This window comes from Vitis riparia, chromosome 14 (genome assembly GCF_004353265.1).
Source record: "Vitis riparia cultivar Riparia Gloire de Montpellier isolate 1030 chromosome 14, EGFV_Vit.rip_1.0, whole genome shotgun sequence".
In the NCBI taxonomy this organism is placed as follows: Eukaryota; Viridiplantae; Streptophyta; class Magnoliopsida; order Vitales; family Vitaceae; genus Vitis; species Vitis riparia.
This window is the reverse complement of record NC_048444.1, coordinates 24,523,353-24,550,343: the sequence shown is the minus strand read 5'-3', so window position 1 is coordinate 24,550,343 and position 26,991 is coordinate 24,523,353. Positions and strand designations below refer to the sequence as shown.

Genomic DNA, 26,991 nt, shown 5'->3' with positions numbered 1-26,991 from the left:
ATATTTTTAGGAGAAAAGACTTTGGTGACTGATCTGCACTAAGGCGATTTATGGAAGGACTTAGTTGGAAGTTGTATGCCATTTAGCATATATGTTAGGAAGCTCTAATGAGTATAAAAGAATGTAGAGGGCACAGCCAAATCATAATATCATGCAACAGGGATAGAACACTGACCAATATGGTAATCTAAGAACATCATCTTATCCAAGTTCATATCTTTTAACTTTCCTTTGTGGTATCAGATGTCAGTCTTCAGATTTCAAACTACTCTGCATTAAAAGATCCATGTCATTGATTCTGGTTTGTGTATAATTTCTTTTCTAGACCTGGTTACTTAAGTATTTCACTTTTTAATGGATTGTGATCAATTTATTTTTCACATTATAAAGGTGAAAATGTTTAGTTAACTATAAATCATGTGTGCTCATAGAATAAGATGAAAGGACTACCGGAATACAAAAGACTGACCTGAATCACACATCAAGCTCGTGTTCTCCAGGAGACAATATTGGCTGAACTAGTCAGGGTTGTATGTCGTGATATACTATTCAGGATCTTTTGTCTTCAAAATCGACTGCCTGCTTCAAATACAAATGGTTGTCAAATTCAGGGTTACTAGCTCCAAAAGATACAGATGTCTCTGCTGTGTATCTGAAACAGAAGATTAGATGTGAGTCCAAGCATGAGATCGTCCTCTTTGTTTAATCATAGGCTATCATGTCTTTTCTCAAAGACTCGATCCAGTGCCTTGTGTAATTCCATTTGTCCCGATGATATCTTCAACAGAAATAATTTGTATTGACATCAGAATTCATTTTTAGAGAGCTTTCTCTCATTTTGCTTCAAGTAACAATTATCAATAACATTCCAAAAAACAAATAATAATCTCATCTGTTCTATGCCATTCACTAAATTTGATGCATCTTAGCAAAAAAAAATGATTTGAGAGGAATTATCATATCATTCTGAATCCGACAGTCCCAATTTTATTAAATTTAGATAATACTAGAAGGATGCTCATGCTATATTTGTAGTAGACATGAGTCCACGCACATTATTATGCAACAGATGTATGTTAAGCATGTGTTATTCATAAAAATATAAACACCTGAGCCTGAGATCAAAAATGGTATCCAACCAAAAGAGCCACCAAAAAATAATGCAAACACTAAAGCAAAATCTATGCTGCTCAGTAGTTCCCCCACATCCAGAGATGAGAATCCACTCGAGTGAAAGATCAGAAGCATTAGGCCAGTAAGGGAAGCACCTATTACAGAAACCTATTTGGTGGTGTGGTCCATATTCTTTTCTGCTCAGCGAAGCTTCCAATCCTAGCAGACTGACTTTTGTTATTCAACACATCTGCAAAATGGTCATAATATTCTGTAGTATTCACACTTCTAAGTACTTTCACTAATCTTCCTTGTTTTTCATCAATGACAATCTGTCCATCATTCTTCACAACACCATTAGCCAAGATCTTGAGAGGCATGTGTTGGAATGCTTGGTTCAAAAGAGGATCATCACCAGCCAAGACCACTGCACCAAGGATTTCACCCAAGAATGTATCCTGTAAAGGCATAGAAATAGGTTCAAACCAAGTTCCTACAGACAAAAATCTTGTGATGATATGATGCACATGGTAAGCCTGCTGCCCTAGACTAGTCTTCCCAGATCAAGGTTTTAGTTTTCAACTGAATTTGGAAGTTTCAGATGCTGTTTCAGTTTCAAAATATAAGAAAACATTTTAACCTTTTTTCTATAGAAGTTTACATAAAATTGAAAAGATTATAAACTGAATTTGGAAGTTTCAGATGCTGCTTCAGTTTCAAATATAAGAAAACATTTTAACCTTTTTTCTATAGAAGTTTACATAAAATTGAAAAGATTACAGGTTCTAGTTTTCAATTTGATCAAATGTTATAAAATCTAAAATTCAAAAACCTTGACACAGAAGGATCATTTATCATAATAGATTTAGAAAAATCCCTTGGAAGTATATGTACATAATTACCATGTGATGATATCTGTCACTCTTTTGTTGTAATTGTGATAGCCTTGAAAGTAGATTTTGGGTAAATGCAGCTTCAGGGGTCTGATTCTTGTGCTCCAATCTTTGAAGAACATGATTGAATGAACTAACACTCCTTTGCACACCCAGTGGAATGAGTGTGACATTGAGCTTTGAGTCCATCACCACCTTTACTGCTAAAGGGTCAAGAAACATGTTGAATTCTGCAAATTCATTTGAGGGAACAGTGAAGAGATTTCCTGTCTTGTTGTCAATGTGTCCCCCAACTATACATAGATCCTGCAACAAGAATTAACATAGTGCACAATATGTCACCAATAAATGCATGATATCCAAAATATTTGTTGAAGTTCAGTATCTCCATATATTGGAGTTTGTTCAACTTTCAACTTGCAGTATCAGATGCTACTTTTGATTGATGAGTAGAAGTATTTTGCTGCCTAATGATAAAAGTGATTAAAAGAAAAAAATGTGTTTAGTGATGTCAACAGATTTTCTTTTCTTTTCTGAAGGCAATGAGAGCAAAACTTGTGTGCATCCCTGTAGTGTGGAACACTATAAGGAAAACATAATTGATCTAAATTTAATTCTTTGCTAGATATGAATTGTCAATTAAATCACAATGCATGATATTGATTCAAAATAAAAAAGAAATAGCAAACCAGAAAACAAATTAGAGTGTGGTTATATCATCTCAAAAACAAAGAGAGACAATTCCACCTTTGCTGCTAAAGAGTCAAGACACATGTTGAGTTCTGCAAATTCATTTTGAGGGAACGGTGGAAGGATTTCCTTTGTGAATGTTAAGGTGTCCCCCAACTATATATACATCCTACAACAGGAAATAAATGCATGATATTCAATGTATTTGAATTGATCCTTGTTGCATCCCCACGCAATACCATTTAGCTAGTTCCCAAGATTGCTCAAACTAAAATAACTGCATGAAAAACGAGAAGGATACTGACCTGAATCACTGAAGTCGCTCTCTCTGAAGAGATTACTTGGGCTAGATTAGTCAGGGGTCCATTGGTCAAATAAGTAATCTTAGATCCTGGATCTGTTGAATCTACAATTGATTTCCAAACTTCTAATGCTAATGGTTGCCTAACTTCAGGGTGATCCGTATCTCGAGGAGCTCCAAATTTTACAGAGTTTTCTGCTGTGTATCTGAAACAGAAATTGGGAAATTATTAGTTTACCATTGTTATAGGCTTTATAGCATATACTCCAGAAAAATACATGTATCAACTACTTACATCAGGATTGCCATTCCATATCTTATATAAGAGGAGTGTTGGCATTGTTTGCAAATGTGAAAACACACTGAAACCAGTTTGAAAAAATGTTTTTTATCTGTTTCCCAAGGAATTTGTATGGGACTTCTCTTGACAGAGCAAAGTTTATTGCATATTTAACTTTAAACTTGTAGTACTATCCCAAGAACCAAAGCTAGGTGGTGGCAATAATAATTCTTCTGCAACCTTGCCCACAATTTTAAGCATGCTTATTGTATGTTTCCTACCTGGATCCTTCTTTTCTTTCACAAGTATGGTTCAGTATTGGTTCTTTAAGTTCTAATTTTTATAGAGTAGTCAAAACTCCAGTTTCTTTGCAAGTCTCTCTATGGTCTTTCTATGGACTTACTCAAAGAACACACTTTAAGATTCACTTATAACTGCCATAGAGAAGAGGCCAAGAGTGGTACCTTCTAGGACTACGAGGCAAGTCACGAGCGAACCCATAAAGTGTGTCAGAGTCCAGCAAACCACCACCACCAAGTGGGATAGCCTTCCTATACTTGCAGTCTCCAAAAAGAGGGAAGGTTTGCTCCTTCTGGCCAATTGCAAATACATCTCCAAGACCAACTGGTATGTCATCCCGACCCATCATATGTAGTACATCATATACAATATCAATTGTTGCAGCACTTGCCCAGCCATTTGGACTTACCAATATTCCCTGAATGAATATTAAAAATATATGTGCCTTTAGAGTTTTGTTTTGTGAATAAATTTGGTGACAATTTGGTTTCAAATCAAGTCATGTGACAACAATGGTTTCTCCACACAGTCTATTTTTCCTCTTAACTGTCATATGTTGTTGAGAGGCTCAACACAAGATATTTGATGAACAACCAATATTCCTAAAAACTTAAGTAGTTAGGATTTAGGCCTATAATGTACAATCCTATACCTGCATGTATAGAAAAACAAATAGACCTAGAGGTAAACAAATCACGAACAACCTCATTTGTACTTACAGATGGGTTCAATAAATTAAGGAAATATACAAAAGCAATGAGGTTCAAACTCATAACCACCCATTAAAAAAGGCTCTTATACCATGGATAAATTCCAAATTAATTTTTGATTTCATCTTGCAAAATCGTACAATATGCCCCTTACATATATACAATGGGAATAACAGAGGAAAGAAAGATTTACAACTATAATTTCCTTGCTTATAATCATCAAATCAAGGAGAAAAAGTTGTACAACACCAAAAAAAAGAAAAACACTATCTCAAGTAGTCTACCAATCAGCCTAGAATCAAGTGAGTAAATAAAATATAATAAACTCTAACAGTCTCCCTCAAGTTGGAGCATAGAAGTTAAACATATCTAGCTTGGAACACAATCTAGGAAAGGTATTACGAGTGAGGATTTTATAAGAATGTTGCCCAATGGGTAGTGAGATTGAATATAAGGAGTAATGATATGCTTCTGGAATCAACAAATCTCAAATTAAAAGAGAAAGCTTATATATGCTTGGTTGGCTCAAGAAGGCAAGATTATTTGCAATAAAGGTCACAATGCATTGACATGGGGGTGAGAACATCAACACCCATCTCCAAAAGAAAAGAGAGAACCTATAATATCTATCAAAGCAACCACAATTTATTTATCACTGAGCCAAGTAACAGAATTACCCCCCAACAAAAGTGCAATAGCTACATGTAGAATATCTATCAAAGCAACTGTTAGCCCAATCAACATACCAAACCTCATTATCAATACAAAAGAAGAGGATATATATCATGTCATTTCAAGTGCCAGCTTTTGGTGAGGGGTTGGTGAGGGGCATGAATATACTAACACAACAACTACATAAGTAATATATGGACAACAGTAAGATAAATAAATTTCTCAGCAAGACATCAATAACATTTAACATCACCAAATGTCTCCTTACTCTCCATTAATAATGATTGTAAGTTGGAGTAACCAAGAGTTGACCCAATGTTGTCTTCATAATCTTGTAAAATTACAATCAATGTTTTAGTTCAAAATTTTCTTGTACTTTCATAATCAAAGTAACAAAATTTTGACCTGGTCTAAAGTTTAGAACCTTTGAGAACATAAACTCATTTTTCAGCCATATATTTCAATGGACTTAATTGCTGCCAATTTTTAAGTGTTAGCACTAATATGTTCATCTAGGTTGAGCTATTGACTATTCAAAAGCACTGTCAAAAGCCCAGCAAAAAGAAGTACTACTCTACCTTGAGGTCAATTTGTTCCACTGGTAATTTCAGGAGATATAGAAGAGCTATCAAATCTCCCGTGCTCATATCCATGTCAAAAACAAATGGTTTTCCCTTTTTTCTTGTTCCAAAATCTGGCTTGTAAAATATTTCCCCATAGTAAGGAAATTGTGTTGATATGTTAAACCGCCCGCTTTGCTGAGGACGGCTTATAACCTGCATTTGAAAAAATACTACTTGGAGTCATCTCCTTTTTTTGGTTACTCAAAAGGATAATTGCATATTTTAACTTTCCAATTCATGGAAGTCTACTATAGTTAATTGCAACTGTAGTAGGGAAGAAAGGAGTAAGCAATAAACCCAAAGTATTGCAGTGAAAATAACTCTTAAGAGAGCTTACATCCAAGAAGCTTTTATAAAATTCTCTGTCAAGCAAACTGTTAGCATCTTGATTTCTTTTAGCTTCTGTAGCTACAAGGACACGCACTGAGTCTGGACCAGTTACCTCCATTGTATAACCATCCTGTTGGAATTGTGTTGGATTTAATTAGTAATAAAGTTTCATGCAATATACTAGAAATAATATGACCCAAATTCACCAATGAAGTAAACATTATACTTTAGTCTGAGCGATGGAAGTTTTTTTTCTTCTTTTCTCCTTTTTTTTTTTAATTTTTGATAAGCAAATAATGCAAATATATTAAAAAGCGCCGACAAACGACACACAAAGTTCATTTGGACTTATACAAAGAGCACCCAAAAGCACATCCAACAAGAGAGAACACAAAAAACAACTTCCTTTTGTAACCAATCTATAAAATCGAGTAAAGGCATAGAATCTATATCTAGTCTAAGCGTTAGAAGTTGAAGCTCTGTTCATGTGCTTTCAGTTACTTATTGGAGGCATGCTTTTTAGCCTTCTAGTTTCAATGCAATTTTTGGTCCTAATCCAGACTCGAGCATAATGCTGTATATATGGCCAGATTCAGACACCCAGCATAAAATTTCAAGAATTCACCTCAAGTTTACTAGATCTTGCCCCAGATGCCACATTTTTTTTCCCAAAATGTCAGCTTAATTCATTAATAAAAGATATATGTACATACATATACACATACATACATACATATTATATAAACTTTTATGATTATCGTTTTCCAAAGCTTTAGGCTTCATGGCAGAATCCAGAGGGGAAATTTGTTGGTCCAAATTTACACAACTTTGTTCTTCAAACCATATCTTAGGCTAATTAAACTGACATAACTTATGTTTTGCATATGAACTGACTAATCATGATCTATCTCACATGACTCCTGTGTGCTTTGGGCATGCATTTCTACCAAACTTCCATTTCAAGGCCTAGGACAATCAGTTTTCGCTATAATGTTCTTCAGATATGATTTTCCTTGAAATTGCATCCAAGCAGGAACTATAATTTATGGACACCCAAAAATTAGGTGAATGAAGGACAGTAAGTAATTTAATAAATTTTTACCAACTAAAAAAACAGCATACCTTACATCTCCCTTTCTGATTCTTCTCAAGGCAAAATGGATCTCGATTTCCAGTCTGAACATGACCACTATGTACACCATTCTTGAACTTTGAGGTTGTAGAGCCATCATTGAATGGATTTGAGCCATCTGATATTCCATAGGGTTCATTTGAAGTAACCACTGTGATGTTCATATACTCCATAACAGCAAATTCATTTTCTCCATTATCATTTGCTGAATTACGCATGATCGATAAAGCAACACCAACCATAAAATAGTCCCACATGAAAACATTCTGCAAAAATGTTATCATTTTCATTTCTGAAGTAGACCAAAGCTAATTAAAAGAATGAAAGTATATAATAGTTATACATCAAGAAGAATAGTATAAAAAACAGTCTGTTCAAATAACCTCATGGAAGTGGTTGTCGAACCAGGTATCGTGAGCCATCTTCATGGCTTTGAAGCTGTATTGTGCCTCGTAAGTATTCTGTTTTTGCTCAAATGCCTTAAAGAAATTCTCAGTAATAGGGATGGTGTTTGTTGCATCCAGTGGAATCAGTGTAACTGGAATACCAGAATGCAATACCTGCAACAAAGAGATATGTGAAGTGCAGGCTCAACTGCAGCCATGATAAGATCAAATGATCAAAAACACATTTCTATTTACTGATGTTGACAAGGGATTTGGCCCATTGAATGTTCAAACTACAGAATTTTGTTCCTTTTTCTTTTATTTTGTTTTTTGGTAAGCTTATTGTTTTTCCATTATTCACTAATATCTATTTCACTACAAAAAGGTGATGGTTGCATATTTCCTACTTTTGTTAGGGCAAGATGGCATATTTCTTGTAGTCTTGTGATTTCTTCATAAAATTAGTACTTCTTCAATGTAACATATATATATATATATATATATATATACACATCAAAGTGGAAAAGCATAACTCATGTTTCCAACCTGAAATACCTGTAATAAGGCATCTTCTTCATTTTAAAACAACATTTTACCTAGGATATGATATTGGCCATGAGCACACCTCATCAAGAAAACATGATGCATTACCTCATATGCAGCAAAAGGATCTTCAAAGAAATTGAATTCTGCATATGGATTGTCATCGCCTGGAAACAAATTGCCAATATTACCACACTCTTCTGGCTTGGAGTTGTTCTTCTTTGGACAGTGTGGCTGAATACTACCACCCATGACATAAATATGCTCAATATTTTTCTTCAGTTGAGGATTTTTCATAAGAAAAATGGCAAAATTTGTGTGTGTACCCAAAAGAAACACGGTTATAGGACCAGCAGATACTGCATTAATCATCACTTGTTGTGCAGTAGGTTGCTCAAGAGGAGAGTATCCCCTGCTACCCTGTTTCATTTCAACATGTATGAGCTAGGTACATATCTTCTTTCAGAAAAAAAAAAAAAAACAAACAAACAAAACAAATGTCTTTGGTTCATGAAATATTATTTCTTTGATGAGTGAAAATTGCAGCAACATGTTAAGTCTATTCTTGTGGAAAAAGAACTTGAATTGAAAATTGTTCATGATTAGAAAAATTATCCACATGTGTGACAACCATCTTTAAGAGGACTCTAAATGCTCGAAGACAATTCTAATTTGGTATTTAACAATATGCAAATATAAAAAATTGTGACCAATGGAAGTAGAACTTCCTTAGTTTGAAGACATAAATGTTAGGACTAGTAGTTTCCAAATTTAATTTTGAGAAGCTGAAAATCTAAGTCAATCAATATCTACATTTTATAATCCAAGTAACCTAAGAAACTTGAGACTTCTAGCATGTAAAAGTTGTGAGCTGTTCGATATTTTAAGAAATTCCAACCGAGTAGGGTGAAGAGAATGAAGAAGAAAGAAGGAAAATAAATCTAAAGAAATAAAATCTTTTTCTTCGTAAATAGGAAATAAGAGACATGTAGATATTAAATCAAGAGGTAGGGGGATGGTTAGGAGATTTTTCATAAAACTAGATGTCAAAGAAATAAAAATCAAGCCAAGCGTTGTGTTGCATGGACTTGGATACAAGTTTCAGATGTTTGGTGCCCATCTACATGTTGGACTCATTCAATTCCAAAATCTTAGAACACAAGAAGACAACTTAATTTGGGTAATTGCCTATTCTATACCCCAAGCCAAATCAAAGTGTATAACTAAGATACAATATCCAAATTCGAGTCTAAGATTACTTAAAAAGAATTTGTTCTAGTTTTTCTTTATTAGGCACACTTGTATACATGGACACATATCCCATACTGAATCCCTTGACATGTCACATTCGACATGGACATCTTACATACTTTGAAGTGCCCATGCAGCATGGGAGAAGAGAAATAAAGAAAAGCCTCCTTACATGTATAAAACAAGGGAGAAAATCATAATAGACCACTCATCTAGGGGCCAAGAAGTTGCCAATAAACTTAACTTAAGAAGAGGCTCCCCTCTTTATTAATATGTCTACTTCATGATCTATAACTCTAGTTTTCCACCTGAAAGCAAACATAGCATCCCTTACAAGTTTTGCATTTGTTGAATCCAAGGACATACCTTCATGTTCCACTTTGTCTCTCAGAAGGTCCATGCAACAACTAATCAAAAAATCCCTTTAACCAAGATGTTTCTCAGCCCAACTTAAAGGCCCCTTCCAAGTGTCCCAAAACCACCATTATTTTACACAGGAGAAACAAATGGACAACCATCTCATTGCTTCCTACTCCCTCCATATTTAACTAAGGGCTTTATGAGACCTCCCTATTGGAGCATGTCACTATAATTCACTTCTTCTGAACCAGTGACCATGAAAAAGTTTGAATTTCAAGGAGGCTTTAGATTTCCTAGCTCAATTTAGTTGGAAGAAATCTAGTCTAAAAATTTATATTGAAAGAAGAGTAAAGTGTAAAAGTGCATTAGCTCTCTAAACACCTGCAACCCCATTAAAGAGAATGGGGGATGACTATCTATTCCCCAACATAGGTAATGGGAGGGAAATTAAATCATTAATTTCAAGATGATAAAGATTCCCATTAAAGTCAAATTTTCACAATTGTGAGTTGTTAAGGAAGAAGGAGAAAAATTTTGGGGGAATTCAATGGTGGAAGAGCTAAGGGAATGAGGAACACAAAAGTTTATCTCCCAACCAAAGGTCTTCCAAGAATCTAACCTAAAATTGATCTCAAACAGTACTCTAACCAAGTGAGTGAACTCTTGCAGCTCTAAAGGATGACCCTTTGCAAACAACAACACAGGGCACCAGGTTAGCATCCCTTTTGTTTGAATGTAGCTCATATTTTCTTTAGATAGTGGAATGCCCAAAGGAGTCGTATTCATTAAGGAACCTCCATAACCATTTGATAATAAAAGCTCTATTGTACACTAAAAAAAGGACCCCTATAATTATTCCTCTCTCATCATTAGATCTACACAGCATCTTCCATCATTGAAGGACTGAACTCTATCATATGGAGATGATATAAGGCCTATTTCAACTTCTAGTTCGAATTATCAATTATATTAGGGCATTATCCTTCAAATTTACTTCCTTTATGATTGCTTATCCTTCAACTTTGATATCTATTATCAATTGCACTTACTTTCATTCACATAAATCTATAGCATTATAGAAAAATAAATACAGATTATCTGATCACCCTCAAGCCCAACATCAGAAGCATCAAATGCAATCAATATACACTTCCTAAAGTCATCTAGATCTCCAACATGTTACATAGGGAAGGTGAGCCTTTGTTTTAAATTGTAGAACAATATCATCCAGAAGGTACAACAAAATCCTCCTACTTCGATTGCAGAACAAATGAATCCAGAAGAGAATGGAATGAACTAGAAATTTAAAGAGTACTTATCATGAATACTAATTCCCATAAATGTGCAACGCAATCTAGGAAGAATGTGAAGAAATGTACTTAAAATTCAGAAACACAGAAACCCATGATTTGATCAAATCATTACAATCTACAAGGAAACTGATCAGATTTAGTTGATAAAAAAGACAGAATGAAAACCACCCATAAATAAATACAAGTTCCACACACATTCATGTTAATATAATATACAAAAGAATGTGGTATGAAGAACTCACAATGAAAAATAACCCAAAAAAATGATTTAGCTGGAATTTACACCAAAATGAACGTTCAAATGAACTTTAAATTCATAATAGAAGAAACCCTATGTTAATTTAATCCAAAACATACTCAAACTAACCATGTAATGACCAAAATGCAGTTCTCTGTCAAATTCATCAAAAAAGAAAGAAAAAAGAAAGGAAATTTTTTCCAAAATTAGTGAATCTTGATACCTGTGGAAGAAACCCTTTACGTAAACCGTACATAGTGTCGATATCCAAAAGTCCCTTGGCACCCATTGGTATTGCTTGTCTGTATCTGCAACCACCTGCAGTGGAAGTGCCCTGCAAATCACTTTTACATGTTACAAAACGACGTCGTCTGTTCTTGTTTGCTCTGTTCCCTCCAAAATTCAAAATCCCAGCGGGGATTAATTTGATCGAACGAATTTTAATAATATGATTTTGAGTATTGACTTTTAAATTTTTTAAAAAATTTATTCTATAATTACTAATATTAATTGTAATAGCCAATTGAAATTTTGAAACTTTAATTTTTCGTAAGAAGGTCAAATCTTATAATAACATATTTTATTGTCGGGTTCGTTAAATAGGTTTACGAGAGATGGTGTTTTTTAAAACCGTATTTTAATTCTTTTTTGGAGATTTTTTTTTAAAAAAAAAAGTTACATTATTATGGAAAATGATTAAAAATAAAGCTTGGTAAATAAAAACTCATTTTAAATTAACATTTGAAAACGCAAGAAAAAAAATGTTGAAAACATTTTAAGTTCTCAAACCGACTTTTATTTTAGAAAACACCCAAAAATTAAAGAGGTAAAGAAGTTGAATGGTGAAAAAGTATCTCGCATTTTTGTACACTCCAACCTTTTAAATATATACCTAACTCAAGGAAAAGATTAATGACCCAAGTTTTCTTAGTTGCCACTGAGGCAAAAAACCAATACTCAACTTCAATGAAAGAGCTAGCAACTGTCTGTTGCTTTTTAGAGCACAAAGAGATAAATTGCCGAGGAAGAGAAGGTATGCCACAAAATGGAAGTACAACCTTCACAATTGTTTTCCTAATAAGCATCCGAGTAGGCAATTCAGTGTAATGGTTGAGAATGGTGGAGAAAGAGACTATATTCCATAGTGTGTTCAAGGCACCATAGGAGATATTTGGTCGTGGTCCAATGAGTTTGATTCAGAGCATGCATTTATTGAGCCAATTTTTGGGTGGCATAAGCCACATCAAGTTTGGATTTTGAGAGGTACTACAGGCTTCCAATTAGATTGTAGTAGTTAGTGGCATCAACATGTGGAGATCCATCATTTTGAATAAGTCGAGTATTGCAACTGAGTGAAGTGATAAAGGATTTGATACATTCTCTTTGAAATCTTTCAAGGAGGTCTTGAACATATTTTTATTGAGAAAAGAATAGTTCATTTGATAAGAGAATGACCTCTACACCAAGAAAAAAAAAATGAAGGTGTCTAAGGTCTTTGATTAAGAAGCAATTAGAGAGAGCGATAATAACATGATGAATAAATTGTTAAGAGTACCATGTAGTTATCAAGTCATCCACAAAGACTAGAAAGTAAACAAAAAGAGAGTTATAAGAATAAATAACTAGAGAAGAATCAAAGCGAGAGTTCACAAAGCTTAAAGATAGAATGAAGGTCTTAAACTCAATGAACCAAGCTTGAGGTGTGTCTTCAAGCTATAAATAGATTTGCGCAAACAACAAATGTGATAGGATCCAAACTAACAAATGAAGCTAGGTAGTTAGATATGAACACTTCTTTATAGGGATACTCAAGGAGGAATGTATTGTTGATATCTAGTTGATGTACTTCTCATCTATGAGATAGAGTAATAGAGAGAACAATTTGAATGGTTGTAAGCTTGATCACGAGATTGGATGTCTCATGATAATCAAGGTTGAGTAGGCAAGCCTTGTACTAAGAAATACTACCACAAGGATTACATTTTATCCAAAAGACCCATTTACTACAACAATATTTTGTCGAGGTTCATGAGTTATCAAATCTTAGGTACCATTTGAGGCAAGAGTTTGAAGTTCTTCACTCATGGCATCTGTCTATTCTTTGTGTTTTAAAGCTTGTGTTATAGTACTGAGTTCAAAGGCTAAAGGAAGGGATGCTTGGTGAAGGTGGAAGTAAAAACTCTCTTAAGTTTGAGGATGTTATTTTTAAACGGAGTCTACATAGGATGGTAAGGAAGTGGGTTAGTGAGAGAGAGGGGAGCATTTCTATAGGGTCACTACTCGAGATAGAACTTGGTAGAGTTTGATTGATGGATGTTGGGAAGGAGAGGTTAACCACAAAGGGGATAATCGAAGGTTGTATGAAGTCACGATTGGCGCGATAAAAGGAACATGAATAAAGGAATGGGCATAGAAGACGAGGATTGCAATGATAAATAGAATAATTCACAAGAAGGAGATGATGAATGAAGAGGTGGGTTCGGTAGGTATGAATGAGACAAAATGAATGGAAAGATGGGGGAGCTTGATGGTTGATGGTGATCATAAGAATCCCAAGATGTAAACTTGACTCGAATGGATGTACAACTTGTCTAGGACTAATTGGTGGAACAAATAAGGAAAATAAGATTAACTAGTAGGAAAATATGGAGTGGAGATGGTAGTATCCATAGTAGGCAACATTGAGTGAGAGAATGGAGTATTCAAAATAGGAATAGCATGTGGTATGAATAAGTATTCAAAATTTATCACAAGATGACAAAGATAAATTAATGAAAACCATAAGACTATTCTAAGAAACAATTTAGTGCATTATTTTAGACGATGGGTGACCAAGTCTATCATGCCAGTTGTCAAGGGAGGCTTAGACACCCATGTAGGTTCATTTTATTCCTAAAGTGGAAGCATCTCTAGTTATAAACATATTCTTGCTTCATCCCAAAGCGAGAAGTACCAAAATGGTTAGATTCTTCACATCAAAAGTAAAAAAGTTAAACTTAATTGAGGCATTGTTGTCTTACAAAATTTTGAGATAGAATTTAGGTTTTATTTCATGGGTACACAAGACATTAGAGAGAGAAAATGAGTGAGATGGAAATGAAAGAGTGGTCTTTCCAACATGAGTGATATTCAAACCTCTGTCATCACTCATGATAATGTCATCTAGGACTTCGTATGGTTGGTGAAGAAACAAGTTATTAAGTTCAAATGTAACATGATTTGAGGCACCAATATCAATAGCCAATTTATTAAGGAGTTGTTGGTGGTGATAGCTAGGTTTGAAATAGGTCTAGATGATGAAAAAAAAAAAACAAGTTCTTAGCAGTGTAATATTGGCTAGCAGTATGATCTTTCTTCTCACAAAATTAGCATATCATAGTAGAATTATTGCTAGGATGGTGATTCATAGAATGAGGCAAACCTTGGCCTTGGTTTCCTTTCTTGTTGAGGAAATATTTTTTGCCAAGTGTTTTTCACTATTAAAGAATGGAAATTGTGTATTGTTGATGGCAATGTTACCAAGATTTCCAATAGAACAAAGCTTTTCCTATTTGAGAAAGGCTTCATATTCAAATAATCACAGCATCCCATGCTCATGCATCAATGCCAATTTCTTTAAATTCAAGGCCAATGTTATTTAGTGTGTAAGTAATGAGGTAGTGTATGAGTAATGAAGTATCAGTTTAGAATGGGCGCTCCAATAAGGTCATGTTCATCAACAATATCATTAAATGTGGTAAGGTAATCAGCTATTGATTAAGAGCATGATTGAGAAGAGCGAATTGTTATGTTAACCCCATTGTTCTAAAGGATAAGGGATTGACATAAAGCATTGCAAAACAAGCCCAAACTTCAATAGATGTTTTACATAAACAAACTATAGGTACAACTTCATGGTTGAAGGAACCAATGAGGCCTAAGAGAAGAATTTTATCTTATCTCATCCGTAAGGTATAGTTTCTTGCAATTGATTGTGATTTCTGATAATGGATAGGGTTTTGTTCAATCAATATAACCTAATCATATCCAAAGATAAGTACATCAAATCATGCTTTTAATGAGTAATAATTTGTGGGGGTAAGCTTGAGTGGAAATTGCTCAATTGCATTTATAGTAATGAGATTGTCAATTGTGATGAAGTTGTTCAAGCTTTTATTAACCATGATGAAACATAGGGTGAGGGAGATTTATAAATAAATAAAAAAATGGAAGAGAGCTATAGAGGCTCTTATATCATAAAGAGGTAAAGAAATTGAATGGTGAAAAAATATGTATCATTATTGGACATTCAAATCTTTTAAATATGTGCAAGACTCCATACAACAGATATATAGATTATAGAATGAAATAAATAAATTACTCCTAAAGTTAAAGAGTCAGCTATCAAGAACTCTTAAAATATGGGTAGGATTAAGGTTCTATTTGATAATTATTTTTAAAAACAATTTTTTGTTCTCTAAAATAAAAAATAGAAAACCACGTATAGCAATCAAAAAATAGAAAATATGGTGTTTTCAAATCATGTCTTTTAATTATTTTCAACTGTTTATGCTTGTTTTTTAAGAGTTGATTTGAAAAATAATAATATAAATATAGAGAATAATTAAAAATAAAACAATACAGATAAAAGTTATTTTTAAAATATATTTTAAAATATAGAAAATAGGTTTAAAATATTTCAAATTTCCAAATAAACATTGTTTTATAAAACATCAAACAACAATTTTCAAAAACTGTTTTTCGAAATTGTCTTAAAAAAATAGATACCAAACAAAGCTTAATTCTCTCCTAGATATGCACTTTGCTTTTGTTTTTATTTTTGTTTTTTCTTTTCTTTTCTTTTCTTTTCTTTTTTCACTTTAATCTAAATAAAGTTTGAGCCAAAAAAAAAAAAAACATGTTAGACGCACCTGATCAATAATTGGAAGATAACCACCCACATTTGGGAGAATGGTACCATTTGGTAAAATACCACCTTCACCCCCCACTCCAACCGGAATATCATCACGACCCATCATAAACAAAAGGTCATATATGTGATTTATGCCGTGTCCACTATCACACCATCCATTTGCACTTAGTGTAATTGCCTACAATACAACAAAATATAATATTTTTAAGAATTTTACTTCAAATATTTGATCATAAAATAGAAATTTACAAAAAATCATTTTGTATTTCACCCATAATTAATTTAATTTACCTCTTAACTTTTTTAAAAAAAAAAGGTTTAATACAATTTACAAAAATTAAAAATTCAATATTAAAACTACATAAATTGTTAAAAATATTTTTAGAAATTTAAATGTTAAATTTAATTGAAATAAAAATCTTTTATTTTAAAATTTTGTCCTACATTTAGAATATAACTTGAAAAATACTGCATTATAATTTTTTATATAACCCACTTAAAAATTATATATTTTTATTTTGTATTATCTTAATATAATAATAAGCCCATTTAAATAAATTTTTATTTCAAATTTATTAATAATTTTAATTTTGCATTAGCACGTAACTAAATTTAAAATTGTTGTCCTATAAATATTTTGAATAAAAGTAAATTAATAAATATGATTTTTATTTCAATTATATTTATATGATATATTAATAGAAATATATTACCATTACTATTGTTATTATTCTTAATTTAACCTAAAAGATTAATATGTTGAGAGGAGTTTACTTAATTGGGAAAAACATAAATATAATTCTAATATAAAAAAATTAAATATTAAGCTATCATTTTTAAATTTTTCATATTTATAAGAAAATGGAAAAAGAAATTCTAATATTTATTTAGAATTTAAGCTTAGTAGAAGATTTTTTTTATTTAAAAAAAAAAAGAAGAAGAAATTGAAGGATAAAAATGTAATAAAAATTATAAATTCTTAAAAACTACTTACCCTAGTTTGCTTTACACAAAAAGTGAAATTATATTTTAAAAAATTAAGTGATCTTTCACTAAAATTAAAATAAAAATAAAAATAAAATAAAACCAACATGTTACTTTTTTTATTTAGAAAAAGTTAAATATGTTGGTTGTTTTTCTTTAGCTAAAAAATTATAATAAGTTATAAAACAAAAAAAAAATTTAAAAGCAAATTATTTTCAACAAAAAAAAACTAAAAAAAACAAACAGCCTTTGGTGATGGTGTTTATTTTTTTACTTAATTTTAAATAGAACTGAAAACTAAATAGTACTTTAATAGTCTTAAGGATTAGTAAGTTGTTTACTTTTGTAATATTTTATTATTATTAAGTATTAAAAAAAATCAATATGTTATTTTTTTCATTAAAAAAAGTCAAATATTTTAATTTTCTCTATTAAGTTAAAAATTTATAATAAGTCATGAAAAAAAATAGAAAAACAAAAAGTCTTAAAGCAAATTATTTTCAACAAAAAACTAAAAAAACAAACACCCTCAAATATTCTAACCTTTTCTATTCTATTAAAAAATTATAATAAGACATAAAAAAGTAAAAAAACAAACAAACAATTTAAAGTCTTAAAACAAATTACTGTCAACAAAAAACTAAAAAAACGAAAACCTTCTAAAGCAAAAATTAATAATACTATTAAGCATGTAAAAAATCATGACAAAAAAGGGTAAAAGAAAAGACCTCTAAGTTGAATTCAGATGTATTTTCCTTCAACAAATAGAAGAGACTGAAGAAATCATCCATATCGACGTCGGTATCCATCAGAATTCGTCGAGGTCGAGCTCTGATTTGAAGTTGAGCATGGGCAAGTTGATGTGTGAAAACATTGAAGTACACCAAAGCTCCAACAAATCCGATGAAAACCAGCAACCCAATGACCCTCGCCATTGCTTTATTATGAGCCACAAAAACCGATATCATCTCCTCCTTGGATAATTGATTCAATTTCAAAATATAATCAGAATTTCATCCATCAACTCGTGGGTCATTGTCAAAAAAAAAATTCAAAATCAAAATCAAAATATCATGCTAAGCTTGAGAAAGTATCAAATGAAGAAGAAAAAATAATATTTACCTTCGACAAGAAAAATTACACCTTCACAAACTTTTTCCCGGAAAGTCAAAGGTTCGAAGGAAAATGAAGTCTAAGAATAGTTTCAGAGAAGGAAAAAGTTTAGTCTAAATATATGTACAACTAAGAAAATAATGTACACAAAAGAAATATCACTAAATAAGGAAATTATAATTGAGGGAAGAAATCTAGTCAGATAAATATCCTAATATGATTAATTTTAGAATCACTATCAAATCAAATATTCAATTTTTTTTTCAAAAACATAAAAATAAAAATTTAATAATTGGATTACCAAAAATAATTAGTGATGTGGGAAACACAAAGATTATAGAATTACTATGTTTCCTTTGTGCTTAAATAAAATCATATTCAAGGATACCATTGCTTTGAAATTTTTATGTGTAAATAGTTTTTAATATAAAAATATTTAAAATAATTCATTAAAAATTACATTTTAAGTGAATATCTTATGTTCTGTTTGGTATCGAAAACAAATTTAAACAATAGTTTTTGAAAATTGTTCTCTATTTTTGTAAAACACAAGGATGTTTGAAAACCCAAAATGTTTTTAACCTATTTTAATATTTTTAAATATGTTTTAAAAATAATTTTTTATCTAACATTTTATTTTTAATCATTCTACATATTTATATAATTATTTTTTAAAACAATATAAAACAATTAAAAAATGTTATCTAAAAACATTATATTTTCTATTCTTAAGAGTATAAAACATAAAACAGTTCTCAAAGAGACCCTTAAAGTGCCTAACCATGTTTAGTTTGTCCTATATATCATGGGATAGAATAAAATATGGGACATTATATTTTGTCTCATATTTGGTTGATGATGAGATATGATAAGTTTTCTCATCACTTATCATATGTTTAACCAAACACCGATAGGATAAATAGTGGAATATATTATTCATCTTTTTTTTTAATCCCTTTCTGTATGAGATATGTTAATTGCATACTAAGATGTGCGATATGTATACCTCATGTATCATAAATTTACTTTTTGTAACAATTTTTTTTTTTGTTTACGTACTCATTTTGTAAAATAATTTTTTTATTATAAATTAATTTATGATTAAAAAGAAAAACCAAAAAAATATTTATAAAATAATATTAATATATGATATAAATTATTTTTATATATTAAATAACATAATATAAAAAAAATATTTGTAAAGTTCAAATATTTTAATCATAAATATTGTTAAAGATAAGAGAAATTTCATTTTTTTTAAATAGAAAATATTGGAATATGATATGATTTTTATTTTCAACATTGAAAATAATATATATTTCATATAATTTTTTATTCATTTCACAAATTAAATATAAATGTAATATTATATAACATATATTATTAAATATATTACCTTAAATATCATGTTCATAGGATATGCATATCCAAATATATCATATCCTATTTGAAATCATATCTTAACATATGTTTTTTCGATCCAATGAGATATGATATCATCCTACGTGACATTAATTATGTGATTGAGAAAATAAAGGTTAATCTTAATAGAAAAAACACCCAAGAGGGGGTGAATTGGGGTTCGAAAAAATAATTTTTCAAACACAAGAATCGCAAATATAAAGAGATAAAGTTAAAGAAAACAAACTCAAGTTTTATAATGGTTCGTCACTTCTTTGCCTACGTCCACTCTCCTCAAGTTTCTAATCAAATAAGGGTTCTACTATACTTGAACTTCAACCAAACTTCTAATCACTTTTTTCACTTGAATTCCGACTCCAATAAGCTTTTGCACGATTCTCTTCAAGTATCTACTCACTTGAAGGTTCTAACACTCAAATAACAAGTTTGTAACTCTCAACCTAACTCAACAAGAGCCCAAATACAATTTAAATACTATGAAGAATCACAAAGATGCATTAAAAAATATGCAAATGAAGATTTAATGCACCAAGAAAAGAATGAGAGTTTTTAAGGCAAGAACAAATAGGTAAACAAATAAATACAAGTGTTATCTTCCTCATAAATGAAGTAGAGCTCTCAATTTATAAGTTTCTAGTCTCGAGAGTCAAAATGCCAAAAATACAGCCTTGACCAGTTGAGCTTAAGGTTAATCGATTCGTTAGTTGTTGGGCATTAAATGCATGGTAGGTGACCGTAAGGCCTCAATCGGTCCTCGACCGAATCTCGACTGAGAAAGAAAGACTACTAGAAGAGAAATAAGATTTTTGCATTTCTCGACCAGACTGGGAAGGGTCAACCAGTTGACTGGTGCCTTACTTGGTTAAACCGATTCACCATTTTTGGCCCGAAAACCTATCTTTTTTTTATCTTTTTGCTTCTAACACCTAGGTAAGGTCTTTAGGTAAATTAATATGTCAATTTTGAAACGATTTGCTTAAGGTTCATTTGATAAAACTCTAGTTTAAATGGAAATGTTACTTTAATGCATAAACCAAGTTTTTAAAGATGCATGAAAAAAATATGAAAATCCTAAGTGTATCCATGCATTCATCTTACATGTGTTTCCTATTATTAAAGGTCTTCCAATTGTCTTGATCATACATCCATTGGGTCTTTTGATGAATTTCCAAATGAACACCAGAAATTCTTTATAATTTAAATCAATTAGCAACTTAACCATGATTTGTTATCATCAAAAAGTGATTAAGATAACCCTTGGGCTAACAATGACCAAATATATAATTATTCCATTAAAAATACGAGTATTCACATCTCAAATTAGAACTTTTCAATATTAGAAAAATAGCGGAAGATTAAGTTGAAAAAAAATCATTATAATTAATCAAGTTAAAAGACTTAATTGTTTTATCTTCGTATTCTAAAACGTAGAAGATACTCTAAAAGAAAAGGTAAGGTAAATTTTAATTAAATATAAATAAGTAATATTTATTTGCAGATTTTAAGTTAAATAGGAGCAAAATTCAAGTATATTATACTTCAGTAAAATAGATATTACACCACTTTGTTTTAAAAATAGGAGATACATTAAGGGATGGCAATGACGGGTTTGGGATAGGTTGTTTTTCGTCTAAACCTCACTCATTTTATTCAAAATAATTCTCTTTTTTGTTCCATTAAAAAAAATAAATGAGATAGGGCAAGATAGGTAGGTATACGGATTTCTCATACTCGCCTTGTCTCACCTTGTTTCTCTTTTTTTTGAAATTTTTTTTAAAAAAGTTATTTTTAATTTTTTTTAATTGCATTAAAATAAATATATTTTATAAATAATTAAAATATTATAATTTTTATAACTTATTTTATTAAAAAGTACTATTATTATTATTATTATTATTATATTAAAAAAAAAAAAAAGGGAATCATGAAAGGTGCATTATTAGGAAAATATGAATTAATTGATAACCTTCAAAAAAAAAAAAAAATAGGTTTCATAAAAAATACATTTTGAGATAAATAATTCTCAAATCATGCTTTCAAAACTACCCTCCACTGCCACACTCCCTCTCCTTCCATTCCCATTCTATGTCTTTTCCTTCAAGAAGTCAACCCTTCCCATTCCACTTCTCTTTATGCTATTTAGTGAAAACGATTTTTAAATTTTGATTTTTAAAAAAATATAATTCTCAGCTTTTTTCCTTAATTTTTGAGAATCTAATTAATTAAAAAGGCCAAATTTATTTTTAAAAAGAATAATTCATTTATTCATTATTTTTTTCATTTTTTATTAAAATTTTATTTTAACATAATGTGTAATTAATACATAAATTAGTTTTTAATATAAAATATATTCACCAATAATAATTAATAATCTAATCAATAGACAAATAAATGTTAATATTTTAAATAATATTAATTTCAAATCTATATATATATAATATTTTATTTTGTTTTGTATTCATAATATTTTTACATTTATAATATTTATAATTTTTAAATTATGGATCTCATTTCTTATATTTTTTATTTTTGAATTTTTTATAGAATATTAAACCTAAATTAAAAAAATAAAAATAAAAAAACATTATCCACGTTTGTTTTTTATTTTCTTCAAAATAAAAATAGAAAAATAATATAAAAATATTAAATTACCTTTATGTAGACCCCTCTTTGGCTACAGAAGAGTGAGCTGGCCTTTTTTTTTGGGAAAGTGGGGGACGACCTCTCCACAAGTGCTAACAGCTGCGTGGGACGCGTGGCAAGAAGACACCACCACTTCGCCATGGTGGTGGTTGGGATGGGGACTTCTTCTGAACAGAGGAGAGATGAGTGGATGGTGAGCAGTAAAGCTGGTGAAGGCTCGGTGGAGAAGAAACCAGTTGGGGGAAGCTGGCAGAGAAGTTGGAAAGGGGTAGGTATGGAGTAGTCCGAGGAGGAGAGTTTTTTTCTTTTGGGATGGGTGGGGGGAGGAAGGAAAGGAAAAGGGGGGCTTGAAAAAAAAAAAGACGGAGGGATTTTCGGGGGAGAGCAAGAAAAACAGAGAGCTACAGAGCAGGGGGGTCAAGAAGAAAAACAGAGCAAAAGGAAGAGGAGGAACACAAGATAAGTGTTAACCTTGATTTCATGTTTCTGTTTTCTCGTATGTTCCTTATTCTACTGATTTTTGCAATATTTTGTGCACAGTTCGGATGTGGATATTGAGCCACACATTTGGTCTTTTGGTCGGTCCCAAAGATAACTTTGGATTTGTTATCATTGCTTTATCTGCCATTGTTATCCTCACATTACCTGCTATCATTTTTCTTGCTGAAAAGTAACCTCACCTTGTTTTAACTTTGTTGTGAAATGCTTGAGAATCATTTTCCGTTTATGTTTGATTTAATCTCTCCCACCCGGTCGGTAAGTTCACTGATAATCTATGCAGTGGAGCTTCCACTGATGTCTTGTGTTGTTTATTATGTTATGCTCTGTTTCTGGAGACGTCTCTTTGCTATAATTTTCCTCTGTTTTCGGTTCTCATCCAAATGCATGAGCTATAAGAAGAGTGAGTTGTGGTCTCTCACGGCAACCTTCACGAGTTAAGGTCACCGTTCTTAGTTTCAAACATGGCCGATGGATCACAGCATTCGTCAATATTTCAGAAAATAAATGGGCGGTCTTATCTCTTTTTCTACACTGTCGCCTAATTTGCAATCCGGAAATACCAGTGTACACAGTCTGAGCAGTGCCTATGTGAATGGAGGTTTGCAGACTTCTTTACTGCCAGCAAGCAGTGGCAATGGCCCGGCCCTTGTATCACCCTTGTCTCCCATCTTTGCTCAAGCTCCTGCGGAGAAAGGTGCAAAAGATTTTATGATTGATTTCCTCATGGGAGGAGTTTCTGCCGTAGTCTCCAAATCAGCTGCTGCACCAATTGAGCGAGTTAAGCTCTTGATTCAGAATCAGGAAAGAGATTCAACACTGGGCGTTTTTTTTATTGGGCTTAGCAAGTGGGTTTTCCATGGAAGAGGTCCTCACAAGTTTATGAGCGTTAGCCACCAACGGGTTAGGAAAGTAGATGAGCCTTCATTGTAAATGACTTACCACTGGAGCAAGGCCGATTTCTGCCTTCAGATTTGTTCAAACTTCATCACCAGTAGCATTTGCGGGATTCATTGAACGACACCACCATCAAGCCCTCAAGGATAGTCAGCGCACCATCAGTTCCTCATCCAGAAGTGGCGCATGATCAGATTCTCCTTGATCATCGATAGCTTCTCCACTCCATTGATTTCCCCATCGCACAAGCTTCGGCATCAGCATGAGGAGAAGAAAAACGAGCTGAAAACAGAGCAAGATGGGGATATTCTGGAGTGACAAGAAACAGGGGACGTTTTGAGAGAAAAACAGAGAGCCGGGTGAGGAGATTTTAAGAGCAAAAACAGAGAGGAGAAAGAAAGTTGGGTGAGAGTTATGGGCCAGCGAGTTTTCAGGGGAATGAGCTAAGCCCAGAGAGTGATGAAGTTTCATGGAATACTATGATTACGGGGTATGCCCAGAATGGGGGATTGTCGGAAGCACAGAGATTGTTTGAGGAGTCTCCAGTTCAGGATGTCTTCACTTGGACAGCAATGGTGTCAGGATATGTGCAGAATAGTATGTTGGATGAAGCCAGAAGAGTTTTTGATGGAATGCCGGAGAAGAATTCAGTTTCGTGGAATGCTATTATCTCAGGTTATGTGCAATGATGCCTCAGCGTGATTCCATCTCATATGCAGCTATCATTTCTGAATATGCCCAAAGTGGCTATGGTGAAGAGGCTCTGCATCTATTTATGAAGAATAGCACAAAAGCTATAGTACAAACTTGGCCTTCACCCCCCCAGAATACTTGAGAACAAGTAAAGTGACTGCTGCAAGTGTAGTTTACAGCTTTGGCACAGCATTGCTTGATTTTCTCAGTGGAAAACATATTCCCCCAGGCCATGCACTTGACCTGATACCTGGCATGAATTTTCTTATGTTAATGAAATCGTGTTTGGAGAGCCATTTCACAAATAATTTTTAAAACTCCAGTTTTTTAAAAATTAATTTTCAAAATTTCAATTCTTAAAATTAATTTTCTAAACTTCAATTCTCAATTAATTTTTAAAACTCCAATTTCTTTTAAATTTAATTTCCAAAACTCCAATTCTTAAATTTAATTTTTAAAACTCCAATTTTCAAATTTTCAATTTTCAAAACTCTAATTTTCAAATTAATTTTTAAAACTCCAATTCTTAAGTTTAATTTTTCAAATTTTAATTTTTAAAATTTCAATTTTCAAATAATTTTCAAAACTTCAATTTAATTTCCAAAAATTCAATATGTTATTTTTTCTATTTAAAAAAGTCAAATATTTTAGTTTTTTTTATTTAACTAAAAATTTATAATAAGTCATGAAAAAAATAGAAAACAAAAAGTCTTAAAACAAATTATTTTCAACAAAAAAACTAAAAAAACAAGCCCTCTCAAATATTCTGACTTTTTCTATTCCGTTAAAAAATTATAATAAAACATGGAAAGGTGAAAAAATAAACAACTTAAAGTCCGAAAATAAATTACTTTGGATAAAAAACTAAAAAAACAAGTGTCCTCTAAAGCAAAAATTAATAATGCTATTAAGTGGATTAAAAGAAAAGACCTCTAAGTTGAATTCAAATGTATTTTCCTCCAACAAATCGAAGAGACCGAAGAAATCATCATATCGACGTCGGTATCCATCAGAATTCGCCGAGGTCGAGCTCTGAATTGAAGTTGAGCATGGGCAAGTTGATGTGTGAAAACATCGAAGTACACCAAAGCTCCGAGAACTCCGATGAAAACCAGCAACCCAATGAGCCTCGCCATTGCTCTATTATGAGCCACAAAAACCGATATCATCTCCTCCTTGGACAATCGATTCAATTTCAAAATATAATTATAATTTCATCCATCAACTCGTGGGTCATTGTCAAAAATATATGTACAACTAAGAAAATAATGTACACAAAAGAAATATCACTAAATAAGGAAATTATAATCGAGGGAAGAAATCTAGTAAGATAAATGTCCTAATATGATTAATTTTAGAATCACTATCAAATCAAATATTCAATTTTTTTTTTCAAAAACATAAAAACAAAAATTTGATAATTGAATTACCAAAAATAATTAGTGATGTGGGAAAAACAAAGATTATAGAATTACTATGTTTCCTTTGTGCTTAAATAAAATCATATTCGAGGATACCATTGCTTTGAAAATTCATATTTATTTGAAATTTTTATGCGTAAATAGTTTTCAATATAAAAATATTTAAAATAATTCATTAAAAATTACATTTTAAGTGAATATCTTAGGTTTTGTTTGGTAACTATTTTAAAAAACAATTCTAAAAAATAGTTTTTGAAAATTGTTCTCTATTTTTGTATAACACAAGTTTGTTTGAAAACCCAAAATATTTTTGAACATGTTTTTAATATTTTTAAATATGTTTTAAAAATAATTTTTTTTATCTAATGTTTTATTTTTAATCATTTTACATGTTTGTATAATTATTTCTTAAAACAATAGAAAATAACTAAAAGATATTATCTGAAAACATCTTTTTCTATTCTTAATAATAAAGAACAGAAAACAATTCCCAAAGAGACCCTTAGAGTATCTAACCATGTTTAATTGTTCCAATATATCATGGGATAAAATAAGAGATGAGACATTATATTTATTTCATGTTTAGTTAATGATGAGATAAGTTTTCTCATCATTTATCATATCTTACCATATGTTTAACCAAACATCAATAGGATAAATAGTAGAATATACTATTCGTCTTTTTTTTTTTAGCCCTTTTGTATGAGATACGTCATACTAAGATGTGAGATATGTATATCTCATGTATCATAACTTTACCTTTTTATCAATTTTTTATTTTGTTTACATACTCATTTTGTAAAATAAAATTTTTTATTATTAATTAAATTTATGATTAAAAAAGAAAAACCAAAAAAAAATTTATAAAATAATATTAATATATGATGTAAATTATTTTTATATATTAAATAATATAATATACAAAAATTATTTGTAAAGTTCAAATATTTTAATCATAAATATTGTTAAAGATAAGAGAAATTTCATTTTTTTAAATAGAAAATATTGGAATGTGATATAATTTTTATTTTCAATATTGAAAATAATATATATTTTATATTTTTTTTTTCATTTCACAAATTAAATATAAATGTAATATAATATAACATATATCATTAAATATATTACCTTAAAATATCATGTCCATAGTGCGAAACCAAGGTTTGGTTAATCTTGATTTTGATGATAACAAAACAAGGTTTAAATCTAATAATCATATTTCAAGCGTGACTAGGCAAGACGATTTCCAAAGAAGAAGACCACCTCAAAGAGA

The 26,991-nt window shown here is 31.2% G+C and overlaps 1 protein-coding gene across 5 annotated transcripts; it reads right to left on the bottom strand.

The window, feature by feature from the left end:
* Nucleotides 1–436: 436 nt before the first annotated feature.
* LOC117929581 lies at nucleotides 437–22,617 on the bottom strand. 5 transcript variants are annotated; one of them, XR_004653777.1, is made up of 14 exons: nucleotides 22,219–22,617; nucleotides 17,760–18,005; nucleotides 16,046–16,225; nucleotides 11,359–11,469; nucleotides 8,082–8,393; nucleotides 7,428–7,604; nucleotides 7,035–7,310; nucleotides 5,920–6,042; nucleotides 5,538–5,735; nucleotides 3,742–3,995; nucleotides 3,002–3,203; nucleotides 2,016–2,312; nucleotides 1,110–1,571; nucleotides 437–652 (listed from the first exon to the last, which is right to left on the bottom strand). XR_004653777.1 is itself a non-coding variant. In XM_034849904.1 (14 exons), the coding sequence occupies exons 1-14, from the start codon at nucleotides 22,348–22,350 to the stop codon at nucleotides 1,272–1,274; spliced, it is 2,649 nt and encodes an 882-aa protein (XP_034705795.1). In that variant the 5' UTR covers nucleotides 22,351–22,617; the 3' UTR covers nucleotides 911–1,271. The 5 variants fall into 5 exon arrangements, 4 of the variants coding, with proteins under 4 accessions (XP_034705795.1, XP_034705794.1, XP_034705793.1 ...); XM_034849904.1 differs by lacking the exon at nucleotides 437–652 and having other exon boundaries at nucleotides 911–1,571; nucleotides 8,082–8,140; nucleotides 8,300–8,393; XM_034849903.1 differs by lacking the exon at nucleotides 437–652 and adding an exon at nucleotides 18,154–18,223 and having other exon boundaries at nucleotides 911–1,571; nucleotides 22,219–22,306.
* Nucleotides 22,618–26,991: the final 4,374 nt, after the last annotated feature.